At 38.1% G+C, this 26969-nt stretch overlaps 2 protein-coding genes across 4 annotated transcripts in view; one reads left to right on the top strand and one right to left on the bottom strand.

The window, feature by feature from the left end:
• The window catches only part of FHIP1A (FHF complex subunit HOOK interacting protein 1A), a 251136-nt gene that overhangs the window by 221559 nt on the left and 2608 nt on the right, over positions 1-26969 (bottom strand). The window lies entirely within an intron of this gene.
• On the top strand, positions 17192-17650 carry LOC129034974 (small VCP/p97-interacting protein). Its single transcript, XM_054484898.2, has one exon. The coding sequence runs from the start codon at positions 17303-17305 to the stop codon at positions 17534-17536; it is 234 nt and encodes a 77-aa protein (XP_054340873.1). The 5' UTR covers positions 17192-17302; the 3' UTR covers positions 17537-17650.

Raw genomic sequence — 26969 nt, 5'->3', positions numbered from 1 at the left:
CCCTTCCCCAAGGCAGACTCTGGAGTCAGTCCTTTTAATGCCAAGCCATCCTCTTTTAATTATTTATGCATAACTTCATACAGCACGATCTTTATCGTTAATTAGGAAACTAGGTTCTAGATTTTTCATTTGAGTCTACCAGAATTGAAACATATTTGTACGTGGAAAATGCAACCGTTTAAGCTTCATTTGAAGAAAACATGCTTTAAAATAAAAAACTTGAAACTATATAATATAATCAGTATTATGCTGAGTACACGGGTGTTTCATTAATTCAATAAAGAGTCCTTAAAGACAGGTTTTCAACTACATACTACTTCAAAAGACACTTTCAAGACCCTAATGTAACCTTTCTTTTTTAAACAAAATTCCAGAGGCTGAGGTGGGAGTATCACTTGAGAACAGAAGCTCACGCCCAGCCTAAGCAACACAGCAAGACCCCATTCTCTACAAAGAATTTTAAAAATTAGCCAGGTGTGGTGGTGTGTACTTGCAATCACAGCTACTAGGGAGGCTGAGGTGGGAGGATCACTTGAGCCCAGAAATTGGGGGCTGCAATGAGCTATGATCATGCCACTGCACTCTAGCCTGGGCAACAGGGCCAGATTCTTGTCTATTAGGTTGGTGAAAAGTAATTGCAATTTTTGCCTTTAAAAAAAAAAAAAAGGGCAAAAACCGCAATTACTTTTGCACCAATCTAATATAAATAAATAAATAATTCTGGTGAAGTAGATTTTTTTGTTTTGTTTTGTTTTTTGTTTTCTAGTTAAATAAATCCTGTACTTTTGGTTTTCAGATGAGGGAAAGGGAGAGAGAAATACAATGAAAAGAATTAAATCCTTTTTCTGGTTAGTGTAGTGTGACAGGTGCCCCGCTAGGTTACTAGTATGTCCATTGCCTGAATCCTGCAGGCCAGGCAGTGAGCCAAGGCCATGGTGCCCGAACCAGGAACAGGTATTCCTGAGAACCTAAACATCTCGGAGAGTATCTAAGAACCTACCAAGGAAAATAGTCCCATTACACACACGTAGTAGGCAAAAAGCCAGAAAATTAGCTTAAAAGCACCTTAGAGATGGGAGGCAGCACGGATCTCCAGAGCTGTTCTTCTGCCACCCAGGAGTGACCCATATGTAAATCTTAATAAACACATCTACTAACCAAGCTGGACTTGTCTGCATCATTCTTTGGTCTCTCAGCACTTTCCCAGTTTGGGGGGCAGGGGGTGGGGACAATACAGTCCCAAGGTTTTCTCTTTACAGTTAATATTTTTCTAAGCATGTGATATTTAAGATTTTACTATTAGAATCATGACTTGAATAACATACAACACATACTGATAAAATATAATAACATATTTTTAAACTAAAAAAAGAAGTTTCCTTTTCTATATAACTGAACATAGATTTTTGTGGAATGCATTATAAAAAGTTACCAACTGTATGTCTAAAGTTGATGTGCCTTTAGTTAATGAGGTTCATCTTCATTTCAATACGCTTTCTCAGTATTATTAGAAGGTTTGACTATGTGTCACATGCCATTACGATTCACTCTACGGGTGTGTCCACCCATGGGTCTGTCCAGTTGTACTGGAATTTAATCACATGGAATAATAGTTGAATACATGGATCATCAGCTATGGCATTTTATTACCATGTTAGAGGTAATGTAACCTGCTTTACACAGTAGGAATGGTCTATACTATTTATATGCGCAGACCTCAAAGCAACTTCGAAACCCTCATGGATTAACTTGTTCAGCTCCAAAAAAGCCCTTTATCTTTTTTCTATGAAAGAAGAGAGGTGATTTTTCTTCCTGGAGCAATGGTGGGAGATCCCAGCTTCCCTACTTCAACAAAGCAATACATTTAGATATGATACAGAGGAAAATAGCCTATGTTGGTTCTTATATTCAACATTTTTGGTCATCCTTGGGAGGATCTCATTTCATTATGCTATATTTTCAAACACACAACCCCTAGAACCCCCAGCGAATTTCAAAAGCTTCACTGGCATACTATACCCATATATCTTTCTCCTTAACATGATCACCACGGTTTTGAATGGCTTACTAATACTCAATTCAGCCATTATTTTGCATGCAAAACATATGCAGGCCAATATTATCGCACTGTAAAGAATATAAAGAGTACTACACTCAACCCTCCATATCCATATCCATGAGTTCCACATCCACGGATTCAACTAATCAAGGATAAAAAATATTCAAAATATTCATGTCTGTACTGAACATATGCAGACTTTTTTACTTGCCATTATTCCCTAAACAAGACAGTATAACAACTATTTGCATAGTATTTAGATTGTATTAGGTATTATAAGTAATCTGGAGATTATTCAAAATACATGGGAAGACATGTGTAGGTTATATGCAAATACTATGTCATTTTATATCAGGGGCTTGAACATCCCATGGATGTTGGTATTACTACTGGATGCTGGTATTTCTACTGGATGTTAGAATTACTATTTTTAAAACAAAATTCCAAAAAAAATCTTATTTGATATTCATATGATTCTACAAAGATTTCTTACACCATTTAGATTTAGACCAGCACCGGTTTATATTCTTCCACTTCATAAGAACTGAGAGGGTGATTTGAGACAAAGATGACACTTTGTCAAGTTTAAAACTGGAAAAGTCCTGGAACCAGTTCCTCACAGATACCGAGGGATGACCGCAATAGAATCTTTGCCTTCAAGCAACTTTTAAATGAGTAAGATAAGATATGCGTACCAGTAACTGTAGCCACAAGGTAGAATGAGAGCCAGAAAAGAAGTGTTGTAGATGTTCAGCTTAGAGGGACTCTAAGCTTTGCTGCAGCCAACATGCAGACAGAAATATGATCTGTTTTAAGATTCAGTGTCCACAGGGTAAAAATAAACCAGTTGCTCAGAGAAAGAAGTATTTTTGATACTGAGTCAGAAAGAAATTTATCCTATGGTTCCTGATAAAAGATTCTGTTTAATGTAATAAAAACCCTTATGTTTTTGTTTGTTTGTTTGTTTTACAATGAACAGTGCTAGGTTGAGTGGGGCTGAGAAACTCTAATGAAAACCAAGAAATGTAACATGAACACCAGGCAGAAGAGCAGGGATTGGCTCAACCATGTTAGTCAGGTCCATACCTGCAACTTCCAGAGAAGATATTGAAGCATCGCTGCCATATTTAAGATAGCTGCATTTCTTTTTGGGGAATAAAATGCAGATAGGATCTAAATAAGTAAACATCAATGTGTCATTTAACTGAACTAACTTTTGTCTTATACAAATTAAATCACAAAAGCATTGCGATGTCATCTTTTGATATTCCATAAAAATGGAAAATATGTCATCAGTCTGAAACAAACAAAAGTGATTTACAGCTACGAATTACTATTTTTAAAACAAAATTCCAAAAAATCTTACTTGATATTCATATGATTCTACAAAGATTTTTTATACCACTTAGAATTTTTTTTTTTTTTTTTTTTTTTTTTGACACAGAGTTTTACTCTGTCACCCAGGCTGGAGTACAGTGGCACAATCTCGGCTCACTGTAACCTCAGCGTCCTGGGTTCAAGCAATTCTCCTGCTTCAGCCTCCCGGGATTATAGGCTGGGATTATAGGCATGTGCCACCACACCTGGCTAGTTTTTGCATTTTTAGTAGAGATGGGGTTTCCCCATGTTGGCCAGGCTGGTCCTGAACTCCTGACCTCAGGTGATCCAGCCGCCTTAGCCTCCCAAAGTGCTGGGATTACAGGTGTGAACCACCACACCCAAACCCATTTAGATTTATACCAACGCAGGTTTAGGAAAATTTTTTACTGGAGGTTAAATAGGGCAAATCCAGTCATCACAGATACCCCTTTAATTATTTGACAATTTTAATTTAAAAGATTTTTATTTATAAGATTTATATACCACACGTTCTCACTCAGGTGGGAGCTTAAAAAGTGAATCTCATGAGGTAGAGAGTTGATTGGTATTTACCAGACCTGAGAAAGGGTGGAGGGAGGAGAGAATGAAGAGAAGTTGGTTAATGAGTAGGAAAATAGTTAGCTAAAAGGAGTAAGTTCCAATGTTCCACAGCACAGTAAGATGACTATAGTTAGCAACAATGTATTGTATAGTTCAAAATAGAAAGACTAGAATAATTGGAATGTTCCCAACATAAAGAAAAGATAAATGTTTGAGGTGATAAATATCCCAATTACTCCAATTTAATCATTATATATTGTATGCATGTATCAAAATATCACATTACCCCCAAAATACGTAAAACTATTACGTATCAATTTTTTTAAAAGACGTTTGTCATAAAGGAGTCCAATTCCTCATCTGGCCACCAAGAGCAAGGGTTTCCTTGCACAGTGTGAAAAAGAAAAGATATTTTCTTAGACAACAGAATCAAGGAATGATTGGCAGTAGGAGGTCAATTATTTTTACCTAACCAGTGACCTAACTCATTACTCAATAGTAAACAACCAACTAACACTACACAGTGTTCTGAGGCAAGATCTGCATACACTGATTGGAACTAAAATCATTACCAGATCAGATTAGCTCAAATTCCAATGATTAGTCCCATGTCACTAATAATATAAACTCTAAGTTTCCAAATGAGCCAACTGGTAACATTTATGAATGACTGGGAAAAAAAATCCAATTCTTATTGCAATGATTCATACAACTGGGAATGAATAATTGACCAAGAGGCAGAGTAAACTGAAGTCAATGTGCAAATATTTACTCCTGAATTTGGCTCTCCCTGTTAAATCATTTTTCACGTAGTTTTACACTCTGTGATTATATGTACCACTTGCCTAAAGCTATGGAAGAAAAGTTTCATAGAAAAGAAAAAATATGTAAATTTAAAATATGTTGAGTCCTTACATTTATATACTGATCTATAACAGTCTAAGAATATCTCATTCATATAGTAAGTAACATAGTGACATTATTTATTGATTCCCATCTAATCCTACAAAGAATTTGAGATAGCTTATGAGAAATGCATGTTAAAGAAGAAAACTAGAACTTATGGCCAAGGAGTATAAATTAGGGTAGTAAATGAAGAATGTGGCCAGGATAAAAGAAAATGGAATAGAATTCAAAATGGAGACATGAAGTCTTATACAGTAACTACAGTTCAACAGAGAATTTGATTTTGTGCTTTATAGCAGCAAAGGTGAAAACGTAAACATGATTAGTTATATAATTTTCCATCAGGAACAAACATTTGCACTTCTTCAGGGAAGCAAAGTTCTTTCCTATCACTTACTATGAAAAAGTTGCTCTTGGAAACACTGAAAGATATGATGGAAAAATTTCCCAATAGCATCCCTATAGCAAAAAAGGGCATAAAGCTGTTTTATATGCTGTCCCTAATTAAATCTGAACTTTGCAATAGAATCAAGATAATATGGCCCAGGCATGCAATTTTTCAAGAGACATAGTAGATTGAGCAACAGATTCTAAAGGGCTATGAGTCTAATAGTGTAGTTTGATTCAGAGATTATGAGCAGTAAACTACAAAAACAAAAATAAAAATAGCCACAACTGTGATGTTTCTAAGTTTCCACCTCACCTCCCTTCTCTCTTTGAGCAAGTCCCTGGCCACTGTCATCTATCTCACAGCCTCCACTCCCATGCCCTTAGTTAACACCTCTTCTAACTCAGAGCTAAAATCCCATTTTCATTTACTTATCTGACACTCACACTTCAGTGTCTCACCAGCGCCATTAACTCCGCAAGTTTCAAACTAATCTAAGTCGTCTGTCCTCCTGAATCTATTTTTTTTCTGCTATCCCAAGTTTGTCACAGAAATCCCATCTTCCCAGTCATCTGCGCTTACATTCTTGAAATCATATTCTTCCCCTTCTTCTCCCTAACGTCCCACATCTGATCAGTAGACTGCCTTACTATTCCTACCTCCACAGGGACCCATCACATTTTCTCTAGCCCCAGGGTCACCATCCTAGATTAGAAGGCCATTACCTACGGGCCTTCACAATAGCCTCCTCAATGCTCTCTCAGCCACCTCTCTCCTCATTCCAACTTATCTTATATACTGCTGTAAGAATAATATTCCTAAGGCTGTGACTGTGTCAGTTTAGTCAAAAACCTTCATCGCATTTCCTCTGCTCACCTGAAGCAAGCTGGTATTTCAGGCCTAACCCGAAAGGCTTTCTCCCTCATACACACGCTTGAACTTGCCAATAAGTCTAACTACTCCCAAAATAAGCTGTATCTTTCCACTTTTGCTCATTAGTAATACAACCATACAATACCCTTCCCTTCATCTCTGCAAGTTAAAAGACCAGGTTTAAATGGTACCTCACCCAGGAAGCACTTTCTAGTCCTCTCAGCAAAAAGTAAGCACTTCCTCCTCTCTCCCTCCCCCTGCACTTGACTAGGGCTGTAATTCCAGAGAGTAATCATCACATCTTATCAATCTCTCTCCTGTCTAGCCTAGACTTCTGACTGCTTCAACCTTACTATCCTAAACACACTTCTGATCCTGTCAGCACAGTGCCTAGTCATCCCTCAGTTTCCTCATGAGGATATGCAAGGCTCTCCACAGTTGGATTTACCCAGTACACTTTGTTCATACATTGATCACTGCACAAAGGGAATCACACTGGAGTTACAAGTCCATCTCCTCCAGAGCAAAGACCAAGTCTTAACTAATTTTTGCAATCTAATACAGCCACTCAGTCACTCTCTGCAGACCATCTGACTTTAACTCTCTGCAAAGCAGGTCTTTTCCTGCTTACATATTTATTGTCTGTCTCTTCCTCACTCACACAGTGAGAATAGGAACCTTGCTTGCTTTGTTCACAACTATATTCTCAGCACCTAGAACAGTGCCTGGCACACAGCAGATCATCAAAAGTTCAGGATGAATTTATGAATTCATGACTAGATGAATGATTCCCAGTGTCTACCTCAGTCCTAGCACAACATAGGTGCCAAGTAAATATTTGCTCAATGAATGAATCTTGTCTTATATGCAAGTTATTTTCACACATATTTTAAAAGCTCTGTGAGTTGGTGATCTTGATAACCTGTCTGGCACCTAACATAATGCTTTACACATACTAGGCCCTTGAAAAATTTCTATTAAATTGGATTGCTAGTTCAATAAAGGCTCAAGTAATTTACTAACTTATCTTCTAAATCTGAATTTGTCTCATATTTTCAATGAAGAGGAGTTTGCATTATTTCTTATGGCACATAATGCCTCTCTCCCAGAGCAAAGGCTGTACTACAGAGTAGTTAAGGTCACCAGCTTTGCTTTAGAGATCTGGATTCAGAACCCAGCTCTGTCACTGATTACCCATATGACTTTGGGCAACTATTTAATCTCTCTTCACTTCGGCTTCCTCCTTAAAAGATTAGTAAACCTGTCACACAAGGCAGCCAATTTCCTTCAAAGCTAAATGATCCATCCTAAATCCTTTATTACCCTTTCTTTAACCAGTTTTAAATTGTTCAACTCACGTCAGAATATTTCAATATATTTTGCTTGAACTTCAATGGGTCATTATTTAAAATAGTAGGGGATTATGTTTAGAAAGTATTAATTCTCATTAACTTTTCATGACCTTACAGCATTGCAGTGCTCATCCAGTGAACACAAGTGACTTTAGAACATTACTGCCCTCATGCCTAAGACTTCCTGAAGCCACAGCAAAATAATGTCCCAAAGTGGCACTATCTCACACAGAAAAGTAATTCTCTTTCCCTTAACACTTGACACAGGAAACGGCATGACAGTCAGGTAAGTGAGAAGAACATGAACTGTACCTATTAAATACATTACAAAATAACATGACCCCAGCTTAAGAATGATTTTTTTAAAAACAATAATAATAAAGGGCTTAATGCAAATGTAAGCACATCATCTCAGTCAAAATGCATTTGACATTATTCAAATCCCTCTGGGGGACAACTGCATTTGGAGGTAGGCAGTGGCTGGCCAGGGCTCACAAGGATTAACTCACTGATTCAGGTTAGAGCTTGTGACTCAACCACACTCAGGACTGACTGAGATTCACACAGATGGGCAGAGAACATAGTGAGTCTCCTGCACAAACACTGAAAGGCCTTTTCCACCAGGCTTATTTACCAAAAAAGCAGTGGCCTGCTAAAGAAGATATTTATCCTAGAAGCAGTCTTTAAAAGATCAAATTCAAAAGATCGTTCTCTCACAAATCTTGTTATTATTGCTAGGCACAAAAAAATGTATTTGCATAAGTAAATACAGTCAGCACTGAAGCAGTATGAAAATATAAGCTTTTACTGGCAAGTAGTCAACAAAACAAAAAGCAAATGAAAGCTAAACCTCTGTTGCTCAGGTGAAAACAAGAATACTAGAATAAAAGGTCAATAGAACTTTTGTTACTGCCTGTGTAACTAAGGCTTCCTACCAAAATGTTAGGCTTACAGAGCCGTCTACTATTCTGAAAGCATCTGTATCATGTTGATTTGAGTGCATTTTCTCAAAGGTAAGCAAGTGAAAAGTATAGTCCTGAGGGTCAGCTGAACGGAGCTGTAACAAATATCCTGCTGGAAGGTAATCTTCAATAGCTGCTGTTATCAGTTCAGTATATCCAAAAGTGTTCCCACAGATTAAAAGGCAAAAACATATATGTGTTACTTTAGACTCAATTACTCCTGCTTAAAATCAATGCCAATTTAAGCTATTGGAGAAAGGTATAACACACAGTAAATTTCTTCCAAAATCAGAAAGTAAAAGGGCAGTACCTAGCACAAAAAAGCACAAGTGCTGGCAGCTAAGTCAATGAAAATATTGAATAAATAATCTTGAATAGTAGAACTTGGCAAGAATCCCTGATGCTTTTCAATGAAAGAATGTGGTCCCAGTTCTGTGATCTTTCACACTAACAGGGACTGTTCTTAAGCATAGAACTCAACACCTGGGAATGTAAGGCACTTTATAAGTGTTAACTCAACTCCCTGTTACATTCCTTTCTAGTAAAAAACAAATTCTGCAGATTTATTTCGACCATGGAGGACGAAAAGCACAAAGAGCACAAAGATGAAGTGAATGACTTCAGAAGGTAAAACACATCCCTCCACCTCATAACCAGAAGCAAAACTGAAACATCCTTACTTCATGAAGAGAGGCTTTGTGAAAGATCTTAAGAGAAACAGCAAAACCCACACATCCAGAGGAGCATTAGCCTCTTCAAAGACAACACACTTCTTATTAAAAAAATGCCCACCAATGCTGTAAACGTTTTAGGAACAACTCTTTTAGGACTGCCTTCATGCATATAACATTCCTTTGAAATTTTCAACTGTGGCAAATTTGGTTATTTGAAAGTGGAATTTGATATCTGTAAGTTGGAAAGTACATTTAGAAAATGAAGAGAATCATCAAACTGACTTTTTTTTTTTTTTTTTTTTTTTTTGAGATAGAGTCTCACTCTGTCACCCAGGCTGGAGCGCAGTGGTGCGATCTCGGCTCACTGCAACCTCTACCTGCCGTGTTCAAGCAATTCTCATGCCTCAAACTCCTGAATTGCTGGGACCACAGGCACATGCCACTAAACCTGGCTAATTTTTGTATTTTTTGTAGAGACACAGTTTCGCCATGTTGGCCAGGCTGGTCTCGAACTCCTGGCCCCAAGTGATCCACCCACCTTGGCCTCCCAAAGTGCTGGGATTACGGGCATGAGCCACCCTGGATATTATTTTTAATCAAAAGGATAAGTGCTTTCATTCTTTATGTGGCTTGTAAACTACTTCTAAAGACAATTCTTTAGAGTTGCTCCAAAATTCCTTTCTAACAACAGCAGCTATGAAATAAGGAGGTAACCTCCCTAGATGATTTCTTTGAAGGGCACGTTTCACTTTTTACAATGTCTTTGGTATTGGTATTGTGTGTGTGCTTAATTAACTAGATGATGGCCATATCTAATTCCATTCTTTCATGTTATTCATTCTTCAACAAATATTTATGGTGTACCTCATCTGTACTAGTACTGAGCTAAGTGTTAGGGAAACAATGGTGAGCAAAAACAGGCGAACTGCCTGCCTTCATGAAGTGTACAGCCAGGTGGGAAAACAATTTATGTAAGCATATAAATTATAACCAGTAAGTCCAACGGGAAAAAAAGATACATAGTGATGTAAATGCCTATAATAGTGAGACCCAACTAGGATAAAGACCTCCCTAAGGAAATGGAGCCTGAGCTAAAGATAAATAGGAGTTAACTAAGCCAAGGTGGCTGAGGTGGAGATGTATAAAGATGATGTGGGAGGGGGAGGAATGGTCTTCCAAGTATGGTAAACAGTGTGTGCAAAGGCTCTGCAGCTTTTTAAAAGAGAAAAACACATGAAAAGAAATGAAAGAATGACAGTGGTCCTCAAGTATTGAGAGTTAGTGAGAGAGTATCATGAGATGAGGCTGGAAAGATAGTTGGGGAGCCTTGCACATATTAAGGATCTTTATTTACCCTTACAGTGATTAAACAAAAAAGCCCCAAAAGGATTTTAAAATGGGAAGGAGGGTGGTGGAGGGAGAATGACATGATGAAATCTACATTGTTTAAATATTACTAAGGGTGAGGTAGAAGAGAGTGGCCTGGGGAGAAGCAGGAAGACCAGTTAAGAGACAAATGTAGTAACACAGAAGAGAAGGTAGTATTAGTAAAGATGGAGAGAAATCAATGAATTTGAGCAATATTAAGGATATAAAATCAGTTTCATTATTTATTTAGAGATAATGCTTTGGTTTTGCCAAAGAGTTCCTTAATTATTTGCAAACTGAAAACCATCATACAAATGTTAGGGTTCTTTTTCAATCAGCCTTCCGCATCATATTTATGGTATTTCTATAGCATATTTTTGATAAAAATGAAAAAGCAGCAAAGAGAAAAATGAAACTCAAGACATATCTCATTTTATGTAAAAATGTGTGTTCCTGAAAAATTGTGTTATACCTGGGCAATAAAACAACATATACCTTCGGAAATATTTCTGAATAAACATTACTTCTTTGCACAAAAGCATATACTATAAAATGCAAAACAGATTACCATGATACTATATCAAGTGAAATACAAACCACTATCTTGATTATTTCCATACATCATTTCTCCTTTATTATAGGGTACATAAATTGGGTGATTTTATAACTCTAAAAGGATGGCATGGCTCAGAAATTTAATAATCACCATCGAGTTTCATAACAAACCATTTAGTAAGCAACTAGAATGCCCAAGAGGCTTGCAATGATTTAGATCTATTCCTTCACCAATGATTTTACTCACATGGAAAAGTCATTTTATATCTGTATTACCAAGATATGCTATCTGTAGTTCACATCCTCCAGAAAATATAGCTTACCCATAAGTCTGGGTTACAATGTCATGACAATGTAATAATAAGTTCAAAATGTTCTCCTCCTGGTCCTTCTCAGAATTAGGAAAATGGAGTTGAGAGGGTAAAAAAATTCAAATTCAAATTAAAATTTTAAAGTACAAAGTGTAGTCAGCCTTACAGATTGTATGAACACATTTACCACAAAAAATCTAATTTTATACTGACTTGCCCACATGTTTTTGTGTCTGACTTATAGAGAACAATTTGTACCACAGCTCAGTGCAAACATAAAGAAGGAGCTGGGTTTTACTAGTCTCATATATCAACAACAAATGTCCCATCTAAATTCTAATTCCATGAGCTAAAAAAAGACAGTCTAATTTTAAGCTTTTGCAACTACAGTTTATATCACTCCTACAAAATGAAGCTTTTGATTTGAAAAGAAACAAACTCAATACAAAAATCACTGATGAAAAAATACAAAACCATAATAAGTCAATAAACTGACTTCTAAAGGCTAAGTAAGTGCACTTTTAAACATGTTGCTTTTGGTGATCTAAGTCACAACCTAAGCATTATTTAAACAGAGATCCTGCATATGAATTGTTTTCTTTCCTTAAAAAAAAAATCATTAAGGTACTAAAGTTTATGTGAAGTAACTTGAATAGCCTATAACAGGATCTTGATAGTCACCATCATTTATAACACATATGCTGAAGCATGAATTGGGCATGTGTGTTTTAAGAAATATTACACTTCTGATATAACACAATAGCTCTTTAAAAAAATGCTGTGCTCTGCTTTCTGTGATTATATTTTAAATGCACCTTGAAACCTTTCCAGCACAGGGGTGAGGAGGGGAAATCACAAAAACTCTCATTATTTTTGGTTTTTAAAGAAAAATACAATAATTTAGGTTTAGGAATTAAAATCTTAAGCCTTATAACACCGTAAGGCTACCTAAACAAAATTCACAGGAAAATATTACCACCAGCCTATGCCAGGAAGTGCTCTCTGTATGCCAAGTTGCAGCTCACTAGGACATTTTATGATTACATTACAACAGCTGAAAGATGGGGCCCTCCCTATAAAAAATGTTGGCCCTTTCTTGATTTCATCTGCCTGGCAAGATATTATAAGTTACTTTGCCAATGAGTCTTCAAATACAACCACGCCACTTCATTCATTCACCAATAGTTCAGTAAGAAGAAAAATTGATTATCCTATTTAAGCCTCAGGTCATTTTATAATTTCTGAATTTCAAGTGAAGAGATTTTCATTCACCCTTTACTTTTCTTGAGAAGCACAAAGAAATATGTCTGAAATGGTGGTAAGAAATGGAAGGATTAGCCAGGATATCTGAAGTCTCATACCTAATTTTTATGAACAGAAAAAAAAATTAAGCGTTGCATTTATCAATGTTAATATGGTACTTTCTAGGTTCTGAGAGGAAGTGATTACTAAAGAATCTTGGTGTGAGAGTTTACCTTTTTTGTTGTTTTTTATTATGGAAATTTTCAAACATATACAAAGTAAAGAGACTCATACAATGAACTGTCATCACCCAGCTCAGAGTTAACAATGAATGGATTGCCAATTTTGATTCAGCCAACTATAATCTTCCATTTCCTCTCTTCGCCCCGCTTGTTTTTTTAAAAGCAAATCTCACATATCATATTAAAGAGAGGCAGGAAAAAAAAATTACCTCCCAAAGAGATATTCACTTCCTAATCCCCAGAACCTGTGACTATTACCTTGTATGGCAAAAGATGTGACTAAGTTAAGGATTCCGGGGAAGAGTTTATCTTGGATTATCCAGGCAGGCCCTAAATGCAATAACATGTCCCTCCAATTTTAGTATATGTGTTGCTGAAGCGAGCACACATGTATCTTTGTAAGAGCAAGGCAGAAAGAAATTAGACAGGGACACATGTAGAGGAGAATGATGCAAACACAGAGCAGAGAGATGCAGCCACAAGCCAAGGACAACCACCAGAAGTTGGAAAAGGCAAGGATTCTCCCCTAGAGTCTTTGGAGGAAATGGGGTCTGCCTATACCTTGATTTTAGACTTCTGGCCTCCAAAACTATGACAGAATAAATTACTATTTTTCTAATCCACATAATTTGTGTGATAGCAGCTGTAAGAAACTAATACAGTATCATATAATCTTAAAAAAGTCTATGTGAATCTTTAAGACATAAGAACTCTTTTTAAAATAATACCATTATTATTTCCTTAACAAAAAATAGTCCCTTAATTTATCTACCATCCAGAGTTTAAATTTCTCATACTATTCCTGATTTTATAATATATAACTTTAGGGTTGATTTATCTAAATCAAGATCCAAACATGGTTAATATGTCTCTTAAGTCTGTTAATAATAGTTCCTCTTCCCTCTGTTTTTCTTGTCATTTATTTATTGAAAAAACTGAGTAATCTGTCCTGTAGAAATTTCTACACTCTGAATTTGGCTGATTACATCTTTATGGTAAGGTCTGACATAGTCCTCCTTTTCCTGTGCTTCTTATAAATGAGTAGTGAGATCTAAAGTCTTGATCAGAATCATGTTCAGCTTTCTGGCAAGAAACTTCACAGATGGTTCTGTGTATTTCCTATACAGAACCTATTGTATCCAATTAAGAGGCATGTAACATCTATCTCTTCCTCTTTTGTAATGATAAGATTGACCAGAAGGTTCAGGGGTTATCAGTCCAATCCATCAGCTATAAAGTTCCCCATCAACCTCTGACTTAATAATTTTAGCAGCTACTGATGTCCACTCTCTAAATCTATTATTTCACTGGAGGTAACAAAATGGTAGTATTTTATTTGTATCACTCATTTTGCATTTATTAACTGGAATTTTTCTAAAAGCAAGATTTTATCTGAATCATCTATACGGTTATTCTGAAATACAACATTTTTTGTTTTTTTTTTTTTTTTTACAGGAAAGATAAGACAAATGCTTGATAGCATCTAGTTTTTAAGATAGTACCAGGATGGGAATCTGCCTCTTGACTACAAAGATCACCTTGTCTGCAATCAATGAGTATAACTTCTCAACTGTACTCACGTTGGTTCTCAAGTTACCGATTTAAATACTTGGCATGTAACATGAAACCTATTTTTAAAAGATCCAATATGACTATGTCGATCTGATGTAGTCCTTAGGGTTTATACTCTATCGGATGAGTCCAAACTCCTAAACCAACTACTTCAAAGCATCCACTCTGAGTCTACCTTATCCTATTTCACTAACACAAATCTTCTCATTCTAGATTCCATGCCTTTGGTTCACTGCTCTAAGGTCCTGCCCTTCTCCCTACAGCCAGCTCAAGCCCTCCTCTTCCCCCCTCGGGAGTAAACAACACCTCCTGCTCTTGCCATCAAGCACCCCTCCTTTTTTCTAAGAATGGTAGAATCCTTTTTAAAAGAAAATGTTCGTCTTTCCCAGACCAACTATGTAATTCTAGATGGGGCTGCCAGTTACCTGGTAATCTGTGTCCCTGGCCAAAAGGATGGGGACATCTCACAAGCTAGGCCAACCAGAACCATTCCTGGGACTTTGAAAATTTAAATGAAGGGAAGAAGGTCAGACATTCTTTCTGGGTGATCTCTGGCTTGCTGCAGCCAAAGCCCAAGATGTGGAGAAAACTGACACAAAAAAACAGGCACAGAGATATAAAACAGAAAGTGTAGGTGGTGTGGAGTTCCCCATTCTGGCTTCCCTGAGAACTACCTCACTTCTCCCACACTTTAGCCATGTAAGCCAATAAATCCCCCTTCTATATGGTTTAGATTTATATAATTTGTGACCAAAGGAATTGTAATACAACCCCCATAATGGTTCTTGAAGACTGACCACAGTGACTTCTACCTTTCCAGTTTCTTGAACTTCCTTTCTGTACAATTAACACTTTATTATATATTGTTCTGATTTTCTGTATGTCAGGTACACATTTGTCACTACCTTTTGTGGCTTTGCAGACATACATGTTGCACACCTTTTGAACCTCCCCCACAGTCCCTAGAAGAGTGCTAATACAGCTTCAGTGCATAGGTGGCAATTAACATGTATTGATTATTAATTCTATGTTAAGTACTTTGCATGTGTTATCTTATTTAACCCTCATAGAAACTCCCTGTATGGGCATTATTATCTCTATTTATAGATGAGGAAGCTAAGGTTAATCAAAGAAAAGTAATTTGTGCAAGGTCACATATTTACCAATTGGTAGATCAGAGATTTGAAACATATTTGCACCCAAATAGCATTCTCTTTCCACTAGGCACATACAGCCTCACACAATGTTAAACACTTGTTAATTTAACTTGAAAGCATAATTGATCAAAGACCTCCATGTAACCCCTAAATTTTCACTAACCTCAAAGTGAGTGTTCTTCCATAATTAAAAATAGTAAAATTAATATATTAATATATACATAAATTAGCTACACGAAAATCAGCATCTTGACAAAGTTATAATATAATTTCTCCAAAATTACTACTGGCAGCCTGAAGACTAAATGCTGGCATTTCTCTTAAAGCAATGGGTAAAAGGAATGAATATTTAAGACTACTCTGTCAGAATTAGTTGTATACAACTCCCCTGGCAGTGATATTTCAAAACAGCAAAAAGAGATTTGTGAACACCTGTCAATGGGTGACACGCCTAGAGCTCTCCAATTGCTCAGAGGAATATTCCTGTGTCATCATTAGACACTAATAGTTATTGATCACTCTCATGGCTAGAAAGCAAGAACAGAAGGCCTTTAGGAAGAAAATGATTCCCTCTTCACATTAATAGCTTAGAAAGAGAGGGGCTAGAAAGACAGTGATCGCGATTCACTGGCAGAGAACCTAAAAGTCACCAGCTCTGATCTCTACACAATTAGCATCATTCAGATCAGCCTTCTCAATTCCAGCCTTCTCAATTCCACGCGTGTATCTCCAATTCCAGTTGGGCAGATCTACATGGAGCTCCTGCTATCAAATTAACTTTGGGGCAACCAGTTTTTCAGGATCTAGTGAAATACCTCCATTGAAAAGTGTCTCAGACCAGGCGCGGTGGCTCACACCTGTAATCCCAACACTTTGGGAGGCCGAGGCAGGTGAATCACTTGAGGCCAGGAGTTTGAGACCAGCCTGGCCAACATGGCAAAACGCCATCTCTACTAAAAAGAAATATTAAAATTAGCTGGGCGTGGTGGCTTGTGCCTGTAGTCCCAGCTACTCAGGAGGCTGAGGCACAAGAATCCTGTGAACCCAGGAGACGGAGGTTGCAGTGGGCTGAGACTGCACCACTGCACTCCAGCCTGGACAATGGAGCAAGACTCTCTCTCTCTCTCATTAAAAAATATATATATTTTTTTTTTCGGGGGAGGCAAACCCCAACTCAATTCAACAAATATTTATTGAATGGCATGCACTGGTCTATGTATTGGGATATATCGCCAAGACTATCAAATATCACAAAGCTTTATATTCTTATGTGGGGAAAGAGTTAATATATTTTTTTTAATGTCTCATAAATATTTGTTAATGGTCAACTGCTTCTTTTTTTTTTTCTTTCCCATTTTCATCACTTTACTTGAGGATCTTATTACCATACAGGTAATCTTCGAGGAATATAATGAATGTTCCTAGTGGGTCAGAAGACTTTGTCAAAGCAGCATACCCCTCATATATAATTTGACAACAGTGCAGCCAAGGAAAAAATAGGCCTGGAACATCGTTAAAAATGGTTGCATCCCCTAGTAGAACAAGATTTTGCTAACTTGCATACTTTGGTAAGAGGCAGGCCCTAAAGAGTACCATCACTGTCGAGTGGAGGGCGGTGGGGGCGGGGCAAGCGCGGAGGACCAGGGACGGGCTCCGGACCCCGCAGTTAGCGCCGCCTGGCCTGGGGCGGACCGGGTCAGGGTTCCCCAGCTGTCGTCCCTATGGGGCTGTGTTTTCCTTGTCCCGGGGAGTCCGCGCCTCCCACGCCGGACCTGGAAGAGAAAAGAGCAAAGCTTGCAGAGGCTGCAGAGAGAAGACAAAAAGAGGCTGCATCTCGGGGAATTTTAGATGTTCAATCTGTGCAAGAAAAGAGAAAGAAAAAGGAAAAAATAGAAAAACAAATTGCTACATCTGGGCCCCCACCAGAAGGTGGACTTAGGTGGACAGTTTCATAAAGCATAACATGAGTAGAAGAATCTACTGCCAATAACTGTTTATTATCTGCAATCAAGTGGACTTCATCAATTTAATTTCTTCTCTTTGAATAAATGAAGATTCAGACTTTGTAATATTATTGCCCTTAAGTACAATGCTAAAAAAACTTTGATTTTCAAGCTTAGAGAATGGCTAGACTTTTCATTAAATACTGATTTTCCTACAAAAAAAAAAAAAAAAAAAAAGAGTACCATCACTGTCAAGACTCAAGAATACCTCAAATGAGATCATATATGTGAAAGTTCCTTGCAAACCATGAACTGCCAAGGAAACTGCCACTTCTGTTATTGGTGTGGCTATTACAAAGGCACAGACCTAGGAAGGAGATAGTTGTATGGTTTGAAGGAACTAGCTAGGTCTAGATAGAGGGGTCTTCAGCAACAAGAAGAAAAAAAGTAAGAGAGGTCCCAGAGGATGCAACAGGAAGCCTCAATTAACAAAGAGATTCGGGGGAGGGAAGGGTTCCAGGTTAGCAAACCCCAACTCAATTCAACAAATATTTATTGAATGTCATACACTGGTCTACGTATTGGGATATATAGCCAAGACTATCAAATATTACAAAGCTTTACATTCTTATGTGGGGAAAGAGTTAATAAACAAAAGACACTAACCAACCAGGGAACCATTGAAAAAATTTTTTTTAATTTTAAAAAGACATAAGTAAACTAAAATATGTTAAAAGACAAGTGCAGGAGAGCAGAGTAAGGAGGATGAAAACTACAGAGGATTTGCAATACTTTGAGCTTAGAAGACTAGCCAAAGAGGAGAATGAGGTCAGATTTCAAATGGTGCCCCTCAAAAATTACATTCAATTGCAGGAAAAAGAAGAAGAGTCACATTGTGCTTATATGAAATTTGTGTAAAATTTGACAAATCCAAATTTCCTAGGAACACACAGCTCATTTTCCATATTGATCTCCTTCACCATTGTTCAAAATTATTGACCCAAATGTGCTATACAGAATATATAAAAAGATATAAAATGACTTAGCCAGAGGCAGAACAAAGGGAACTACAAGGGACAAAGCAAAACAGATGACAGCAAAAATCGTTGCAAATCAATCCCTTAGGAAAGGACAAATTCAAGAGGACTTTAAATACGACTCAATTTTTTTTCTTAGAAAAGTTGGCTCTAGGTCAAGGATGATATAAAAGTTTCATTTCTAGTAACAACCTCAAACAACTGGCAAGGCCTCTCTGGAGCACTGCATTGAGAGAGCTCTGGGTCCTGTGGGGAATTAATTAGACATTTCTGCCAGAGGCTCAAGATGGGGCACTGCAGGCATGCAAGCCCCTCATTTGCCTTTCCTTCCCTAGGTTGATCTTAGTGCTTTAAAAATATCAGTAACCACTCACTGGCAACCCACTAAGCAAAAGAAAGGCAACACCAGGAACAGTGGAGGGATGCGGAAATACAGAGTTAGGCTCCAGTCCTAAAGGAGTTTATAATCTAATTGGGAAGAAGGACAAATGTATAAAAGATAACACTGGATGGCAGCAAATGACTAAATTCCTAAAATTTCAGTATGGAGATTCAGGTGCCATGAAATCACTACAGGAAAAGACAGCCAAGGAAGATTTTATGGAGGACACAGCTCTGAACTGGGCTTGGAAGAATGCACATCACTAAAATAACTGGAAAGAGGAAGGACTGGTCTCAACAAAGATGGGGAAAAAGGAAGAGGTAGGGTGTGTTCAAGAATGAGGAACAGACCAGTATGGCAGTCAAAGCAAAGGATTTGCACAGAGCACCAGATCATAAATGCCCTGAGAATCAGCCAAGGGTTCTCCAGAGAAACAGAACCAGTTGGAGATGTATGTGTGTGTTTATAAAGAGACTTATTATAAGGAAGTGGCTTATGCAATTATAGAGGCCAAGAAGTCTCAAGATCTGCAGTCAGCAAGCTGGAGACCCAGGAGAGACAATAACATAAGTTATAGTTTGAGTCTGAATCTGAAGGCAGGAGGAGACAGATGTCCCAGGTTGAAAACAGTCAAACAGAGAGAGAGAGAGAAGAGTGAATTCTCCTTTACTCAGTCTTTTTGTACTACTGAAGCCTTCAATAGACTAAATAAGGCCCATCCACATTGGGGAGGGCAGTCTGCTTTACTGAGTTTACCAATTCTAATGTTAATCTCATCCAGAAATCCTCTCACAGACATACCCAGAATGTTTAACTAAATACCTGGACACCCTGTGGCCCAGGCAAGTTGATACATAAAATTAATTAACCATCACACCTTGAGTTGAGTCATTACCCAGTAGGCAACAGAGACCATGATAGGTGACACGAGCACAGCTATAGTTTGGAAAATCAATTGACTATGGAATGAAAAAAGAGCAAGAAAAACTGGAAACAGAAACAAAATGAAAAATATTATAATTGGCCATATAATAATAAGAGGCAGATCATAAACAACAAACATTTATAGGATTATATTCAATACAAGGTGCTCTGGTAGGCGATTAAGATGCAGAGTTACTCTCATCTCCTTATAGTTTACTTTGATGTCAGGATCTAAACATAGACCTATCCAGCAGGAACTGGTTAGAAACAAGCCTAGGGTCCAAAGGTCAGCAATGAGGGTATGGATTTAGGAATTATCTGTATACCCAAGACAACCAAGTCAAGAGTTTGCTCCTGGTATGTCAATATTGACAGAAACTCAGAACAGCACGTTGAGTTAGCCAGACTGAGTCAGGAAATCCTGTCAAACCTACTCATTTTGTGATTCACTGTGAAGGAACGACCACTTCTCTGTGAAACCAATCGTAAGACATAATCAAGAGGTAGAATTACTTTAAGGACAAAAAAAACAGTCTCCAACTGTTGCAAGCTGGTTCTTACTATCTATAGCAACTCCAGGGTGTACTTTTCAAATAGGACATGCAAGGTCTTAAACACTTGGAGAAGTATAAGGAGAAAATTCAGAGGTCAAACTTAATCAAGCTGATAAGAAATTAACATTAACCATTAAGTTTAATCAGTAGGTAAATATCAAGTCAGTTGGTGTTTCCTGAAACAGATCAAAGTCAATGAATTCCTGTTGTCAGAGTTTCTCTTGTTTTTTTTTTTTTTTTTTTAGAGATAGGTTCCTACTCTGTCACCAAGGCTGGAATGCAGTGACATCATCCTATGTCACTGCAGCCTCAAACTCCTGAGCTGAAGTGATCCTCCCGCCTCAGCCTCCCAGGTAGCTGGGACTTCTGGGGTGTGATACCACGCCGCCTAATTTTTGTTGTTATTGTTGTTAAGACGGGTCTCGCTATGTTGCCCAGGCTGGTGTCAAACTTCTGGCCTCAAGTAATCTTCCTACCTCTGCCTCCCAAAATGCCCAGGATTACAGGCATGAGCCATTGGGCCTGGCAGATTTTTTACAAGCAGTTAAACTACAACATCTTGCTTAAAATAAGCCAAAAGTACAAATGTTTTGTAGTATACACAAATTAGAGAGATTTAAAAATTCAACTTATCAAATAGTGACTTAGTGTTAGAGAATAAGCAATAATCAAGACTAATACATGGTCAGGTGTGGTGGTTCACACCTGTAATCCTACTGAGGCAGAAGAATAGGGTCTGGAGCCAGGAAACCTAAGGCTGATTCACGCTGACTTCCTAGAACTAAATCAAAAGGAAAACCCCAACTTTCCACACCCAAGTAACAAAAGGACCAGAGGCTATTCCCTTTGCAACCCCCATCTCCTTGTTCCGCATGACAGATAAAAATCTGAAAATACCTCGTATTGGTCCCCTCCCAAAACCAATCAGGCTGGTCACAAGCCAAGTCTTCCTTTGCATAGAAATATAATTTTGTAACTTCACTTCAGCCTCTGATTGGTCACTTTCCACAACCAATCAAATGTTTGCATAGGGTGTAACTCTGTAACTTCACTTTAGCCTCTGCTTGGTGCTTGGTCGCTTTCTGCAACCAATCAGACAGATCTTGGGCCACTACTTCATTTACATAGGGTGTATATCAAGTAACCAATGGGAAGCCTCTAGAGGGCATTGAAACCCCAGAAAATTCTGAAACCAAGCCCGTGAGCTGCTTGCTCGGGCCTGCTCCCACCCTGTGAAGTGTGCTTTCACTTTCAATAAATCTCTGCCTTTGTTGCTTCATTCTTTCCTTGCTTTGTTTGTGCATTTAGTCTAATTCTTTGTTCAAAGCACCAAGAACCTGGACACCCACCACTGGTAACACTAGCACTTTGGGAGGCCAAGACAGGGGGATCTCTTGGGTTGGGGACTTTAAGACCAGCCTGGGCAACATGCCAAAACCTTGTCTCTACAAAAAAATATAAAAATTAGCCAGGCATGGTGGCATGCACCTGTAGTCCCAGATACTCAGAAGGCTGAGGTGGGAGATTCGCTTGAGCCTAGGAAGTTGAGGCTGCAATGAGCCCAAACTGCACTAGTGCACTCCAGCCTGGATGACAGAGTGAGATCCTGTTTCAAAAAAAAAGGATAGTACATTAGACATGTTGTATTTCCCCACAGAAAAGATCAAAATATGAATATATACAAACTATAAGTTTCCCGTGTCCTAAGAAATTCTTATTTTATTATGAAAAATTTTTATACCAAGAAAATCAAGAAACATTTTTTCTAATAAATAAATATGGAGACATCATCCTTATTTTGAGGATGTACAAAGTTTTCTATTAAATGACCTGAAGAAGATCATACTTTTAAAACATTCCTTATATCACTATATACTTAGGCATAAATATACAAATGTGTACAATACATATGTGCATATATAAATATAGGGGGTATGTATGTGTGTATAGAAATTATATTTGTAAACATATTTTTCTATACTCATTCTAGTACATTATAAAGAAAATCAACCTAAAATGAATGGAATCCAAATAAAAGTTCCATGAACACAAACAAAATAGAAGATATTCATTTTGAGGAATAAGACACACTCCTCTAACGAAATGGTTATGAAAAAAAGCTTGGACTAAATAAAAATATTAATCAACTCTTTTAGACGGTCAATAAAAACTTTGCCACAGGAATTCCTGAAATGTTCCCACCTCAATGAGCCTGAGTCATGAAATTTAGCCAAAGTATCTTATTTCACATTTTCCACGCGCAGAGGGAAATCAGTTCCTAGAACCTTCTACAAGCCAAAAGATCCTAAAATGGACCCACGACTAATACTTCAACAGAGGTAAACTTTAACAATTTAAAGAGAAGAGCTAAAATACACTCTGCATTCTGCAAAACCTAGTGGATTTTCTGAACTCCTTAATGGCATGTCCTAAAATAATGTTCTCAGGAAAATGTTAAAAAAAAAAAAACACTATGCTCCATAAAAGCTAATTAGCAGTTCAACCAACAGCTGCAGAGTATTTTTATAGCTGTTACCAATTACCATCTTCTCTTGGGGAAAACATTAAAACCAAAAAGAACCTGAAATGTGAGGAAATGAGGTGAACCCTGCCTAAAAGCTCAGCACCTTTTGCTGTTATGACCTCTTATTTCAGTGGCTGGTCATCTGTTAATAATTTCTGTCTTCAGTCTTGTGCATTCAGAAAGAAAGAATATGTTCATATAACTAAAAATGAAGGGACACTACTAGAGGAAATGTAAATTAAAGAAATTTAACATTTTCATAACAGTGACTCACAAACCTTTCCTACAGAAAACACAAGTGTACAATGATAACACTTTCAAGGATGTTCTCTGAAGCACTGCTCTTAATATAGAAAAATGGAAAACAACCCAAATTCCCAACAAAAGGAAACTGTTTAAATAAACCATGTTATAGGGCCAGGCGTGGTGGCTCACGCCTGTAATCCCAACACTTTGGGAGGCCAAGGCAGGTGGATCACCTGAGGTCAGGAGTTTGAGACCAACCTGGCCAAACCCTGGCTCTCCTAAAAATACAAGAATTAGCCAGGCATGGTGATGCACACCTGTAGTCCTAGCTACTCAGGAGGCTGAGGCAGGAGAATTGCTCGAACCTGGGAGGGAGAGGTTGCAGTGAGCTGACATTGCACCATCGCACTCCAGCCTGGGTGACAGACCAAGACTCCATCTCAAAAAAAAACACAAGAACAAACAAACAAAACTATATCTATTCAATGCATTACTATACAGCCAGTAAAAAATACAAAATGAGAATGATGTGCATGTATGGTCATAAAAACATTTTCAAGGTATATTATTGAGTTAAAAATAAAAACCAAGTTGAAAGTTGCATAGGATTACCCCAGGAGTTATTAACAACCACGTTAATAATAAACATTTTTAAATAGAGGAAAAAATGAAGGGAAATATATCTATTTATAGCAGTTTCTCCAGAATATAAAATTACAGTGTACTTTAACTTTTAACATTATATATTTCTATTTGTTTAGAATTTAAATAATATGTATTATGTATGTAATAAGAAAATTAACTCTAAGTTAGTGATATAATTGGAAAGGAAGTAGGAGAAAATCATATTTATAAAGAAAAGGATAAACTTAAGGGTGTTAACTTTTTATAATAGCTCTAAAATATCATTTGTCTCTACCTGTCTTTTAGAAGGCAGTAGTATCCTCACTCTCAGAACTTCAAAATTAAGCAAAACACATAGATACTGGAAAAGTCCCCTTAGCATCTCCCCTTAGTAATGCCTTCTGAGAATAAAAGTTTAGCCCAAATTCCAGTATTTATCAAATTCAACTGGGCAAGAATGCCAGCTTCTAAACATTGCAGACAAACCGCACATCTCTACTTCTAAGTAAAAGTAATTACAGAATTAACAACAAAGAGCTACAGATTCTGCAGACTCTAAAACCATTTGAAGCATTTTCAAAATGGAAATTTAAGGAATTAGGTAAAAATACTTTTGAATCTATAGTCCAGTAACCTGTTCAAAGATTGTAAAAACTAGATAGAGGCCAGACACAGTGGCTCACACCTGTAATCCCAGCCCTTTGGGAGGCCGAGGCGGGCAGATCACCCAAGGTCAGGAGTTTGAGACCAGACTGGCCAACATGGTGAAACCCCGTCTCTACTAAAAAAAAACAAAACTTAGCTGGGCGTGGTAGCGCATGCCTGTAGTCTCAGCTACTCGGGAGGCTAAGGCAAGAGAATCACTTGGACCCGGAAGGCGGAGGTTGCAGTGAGCCGAGATTGCACCACTGCACTCCAGCCTGGGCGACAGACTGAGACTGTCTCAAAAAAAAAAAAAAAAAAAACCTAACTAGATAGAAGGCGAAAGAATTGCCTAGAAAGGAAACTGAAGAATCACTAGCAAGGTAAAACTTTCTACCTGCCTGGGAAAGGCTTGTCTCTACAGTTGACCTTGTCTGGGAGAGGTTTGTCTCTACAGTTATGTGACCATGAGCATAACATTTAAACTCCTACACCTTAATTTCCTCACCTGTAAAATGGAAGAACTGGGAATAAATAATTTTGGCTCTAAAATTCTGACAAAAGACCTTCGCTCTATCCTTGCCAAAGGGCTTTTTTTAAAGTAATACATATGAGGCCAGGCGCGGTGGCTCACGTCTGTAATCACAGCACTTTGGGAGACTGAGGCAGGCGGATCACTTGAGGCCAGGAATTCGAGACCAGCCTGGCCAACATGGTGAAACCCTATCTCCACTAAAAATACAAAAATTAGCCGAGCATGGTGGTGCGTGCCTATAGTCCCAGCTACTGGGGAGGCTGAGGCAGGAGAATGGCTTGAACCCAGTAGGCGAAGGTTGCAATGAGCTAAGGTTGTGCCACTGCACTCCAGCCTGGGCAACAGAGCGAGACTCTGCCTCAAAAAATAAATAAAGTAAAATAAAGTAATACATATGTACACAGTATAAAATATTATCTAATATTATAAGGTACATAGCCAAAAACAGCAGATTCCTGCCTGGATCCTCCTCACCCCTGAGTTTCATTCCCCAAAAGAAGGTCCTTCAACTCTTTTAGCTATTTCTTCTGGTAATTACTTCTATATTTGTAAATCATGCACTTATACTGCTATTTACAGAGTTTTTCAATTTTACACATTGCCAAAATTCCTTATTCAATCTATTAAGGTATTTATTCACCTATGCCACTTCCCAAGATCTCCCTCCCAAATTTAATGGAGGTTACTTCAATTTTATTGTACAGCTATACTGTTGAGATGCCAAGGCTATACAGACTATATGTTACATGTGTACACACACTTATACATACACATATATGTACATATTCATATATAGTCCTGTCATCCTGTCTCCACATGAGCTCATATTTTGGTTAATAAGAAATAAGAGGGCCGGGCGCGGTGGCTCACGTCTGTAATCCCAGCACTTTGGGAGGCCAAGGCAAGTGGATCACCTGAGGTCAGGAGTTCGAGACCAGCCTGACCAACATGGAGGAACCCCATCTCTACTTAAAATACAAAATTAGCCAGGTGTGGTGGTGCATGCCTGTAATCCTAGCTACTCGGGAGGCTGAGGCAGAAGAATCCCTTGAACCCGGGAGGCAGAGGTTGCAGTGAGCTGAGATCGCGCCATTGCACTCCGTCCTAGGCAACAAGAGCAAAACTCCGTCAAAAAAAAAGAAAGAAAGAGAGAGAGAAAGAAAGAAAGGAAGGAAGGAAAGAAGGAAGGAAGGAAGAAAGAAAAGCCCATTTCACATCCAATGACTTCACAAAATGCAAGAAGGAAAAAAGTGAAAGCATGGCCTGTAAATCAGAAATCCTGAATTCAGGTCTGAGTCCACAACATACAGGAGCAAAGTATGCCCATAAAAGTCCCTTACTATTGGCCGAACACAGTGGCTCACGCCTGTAATCCCAGCACTTTGGGAGGCCGAGGTGGGCGGATCACCTGAGGTCAGGAGTTTGAGACCACCCTAGCCAACATGGCGAAACCCCATCTCTACTAAAAATACAAAAAAAATTAGGCGAGCATGTTGGTGGGCACCTGTAATCCCAGCTACTCAGGAGGCTGAGGTAGGAGAATCGCTGGAACTGGGAGGCGGAGGTTGCAGTGAGCCGAGATCACGCCATTGCACTCCAGCCTGGGCAACAAGAGCAAAACTCCATCTCAAAGAAGTCCCTTATTATCTCTGAACCTCATCTGCTTTCCTCCCGTGTAATCTAAATACAATGGCATCTACTACAAAATGGTTAAATCACAAGGCACAAACATGGTACATGAAAGCACTCTGTGAAACATAAAGCACTACAGAACTGTTCACTTCTGTTACTGTTTTCATTAAGAGATCCCTAGAATTGAAGTTCCTGGAGTTTCTTGTCACTCTTGAGCACTGTTTCCCTACCTGGGCTAAGAACCAAGGGTTGGAAGTTGCTAAAAATAAGGATGAAGTAGATCTAAATTATGTTTCAATGCAGAATCTGATCCAGATCTTCACTGGGCCTATGTATCACCCTAGG

Source organism: Pongo pygmaeus, chromosome 3 (genome assembly GCF_028885625.2).
Source record: "Pongo pygmaeus isolate AG05252 chromosome 3, NHGRI_mPonPyg2-v2.0_pri, whole genome shotgun sequence".
Taxonomy (NCBI): Eukaryota; Metazoa; Chordata; class Mammalia; order Primates; family Hominidae; genus Pongo; species Pongo pygmaeus.
This window is presented reverse-complemented; position numbering and strand designations above follow the sequence as displayed.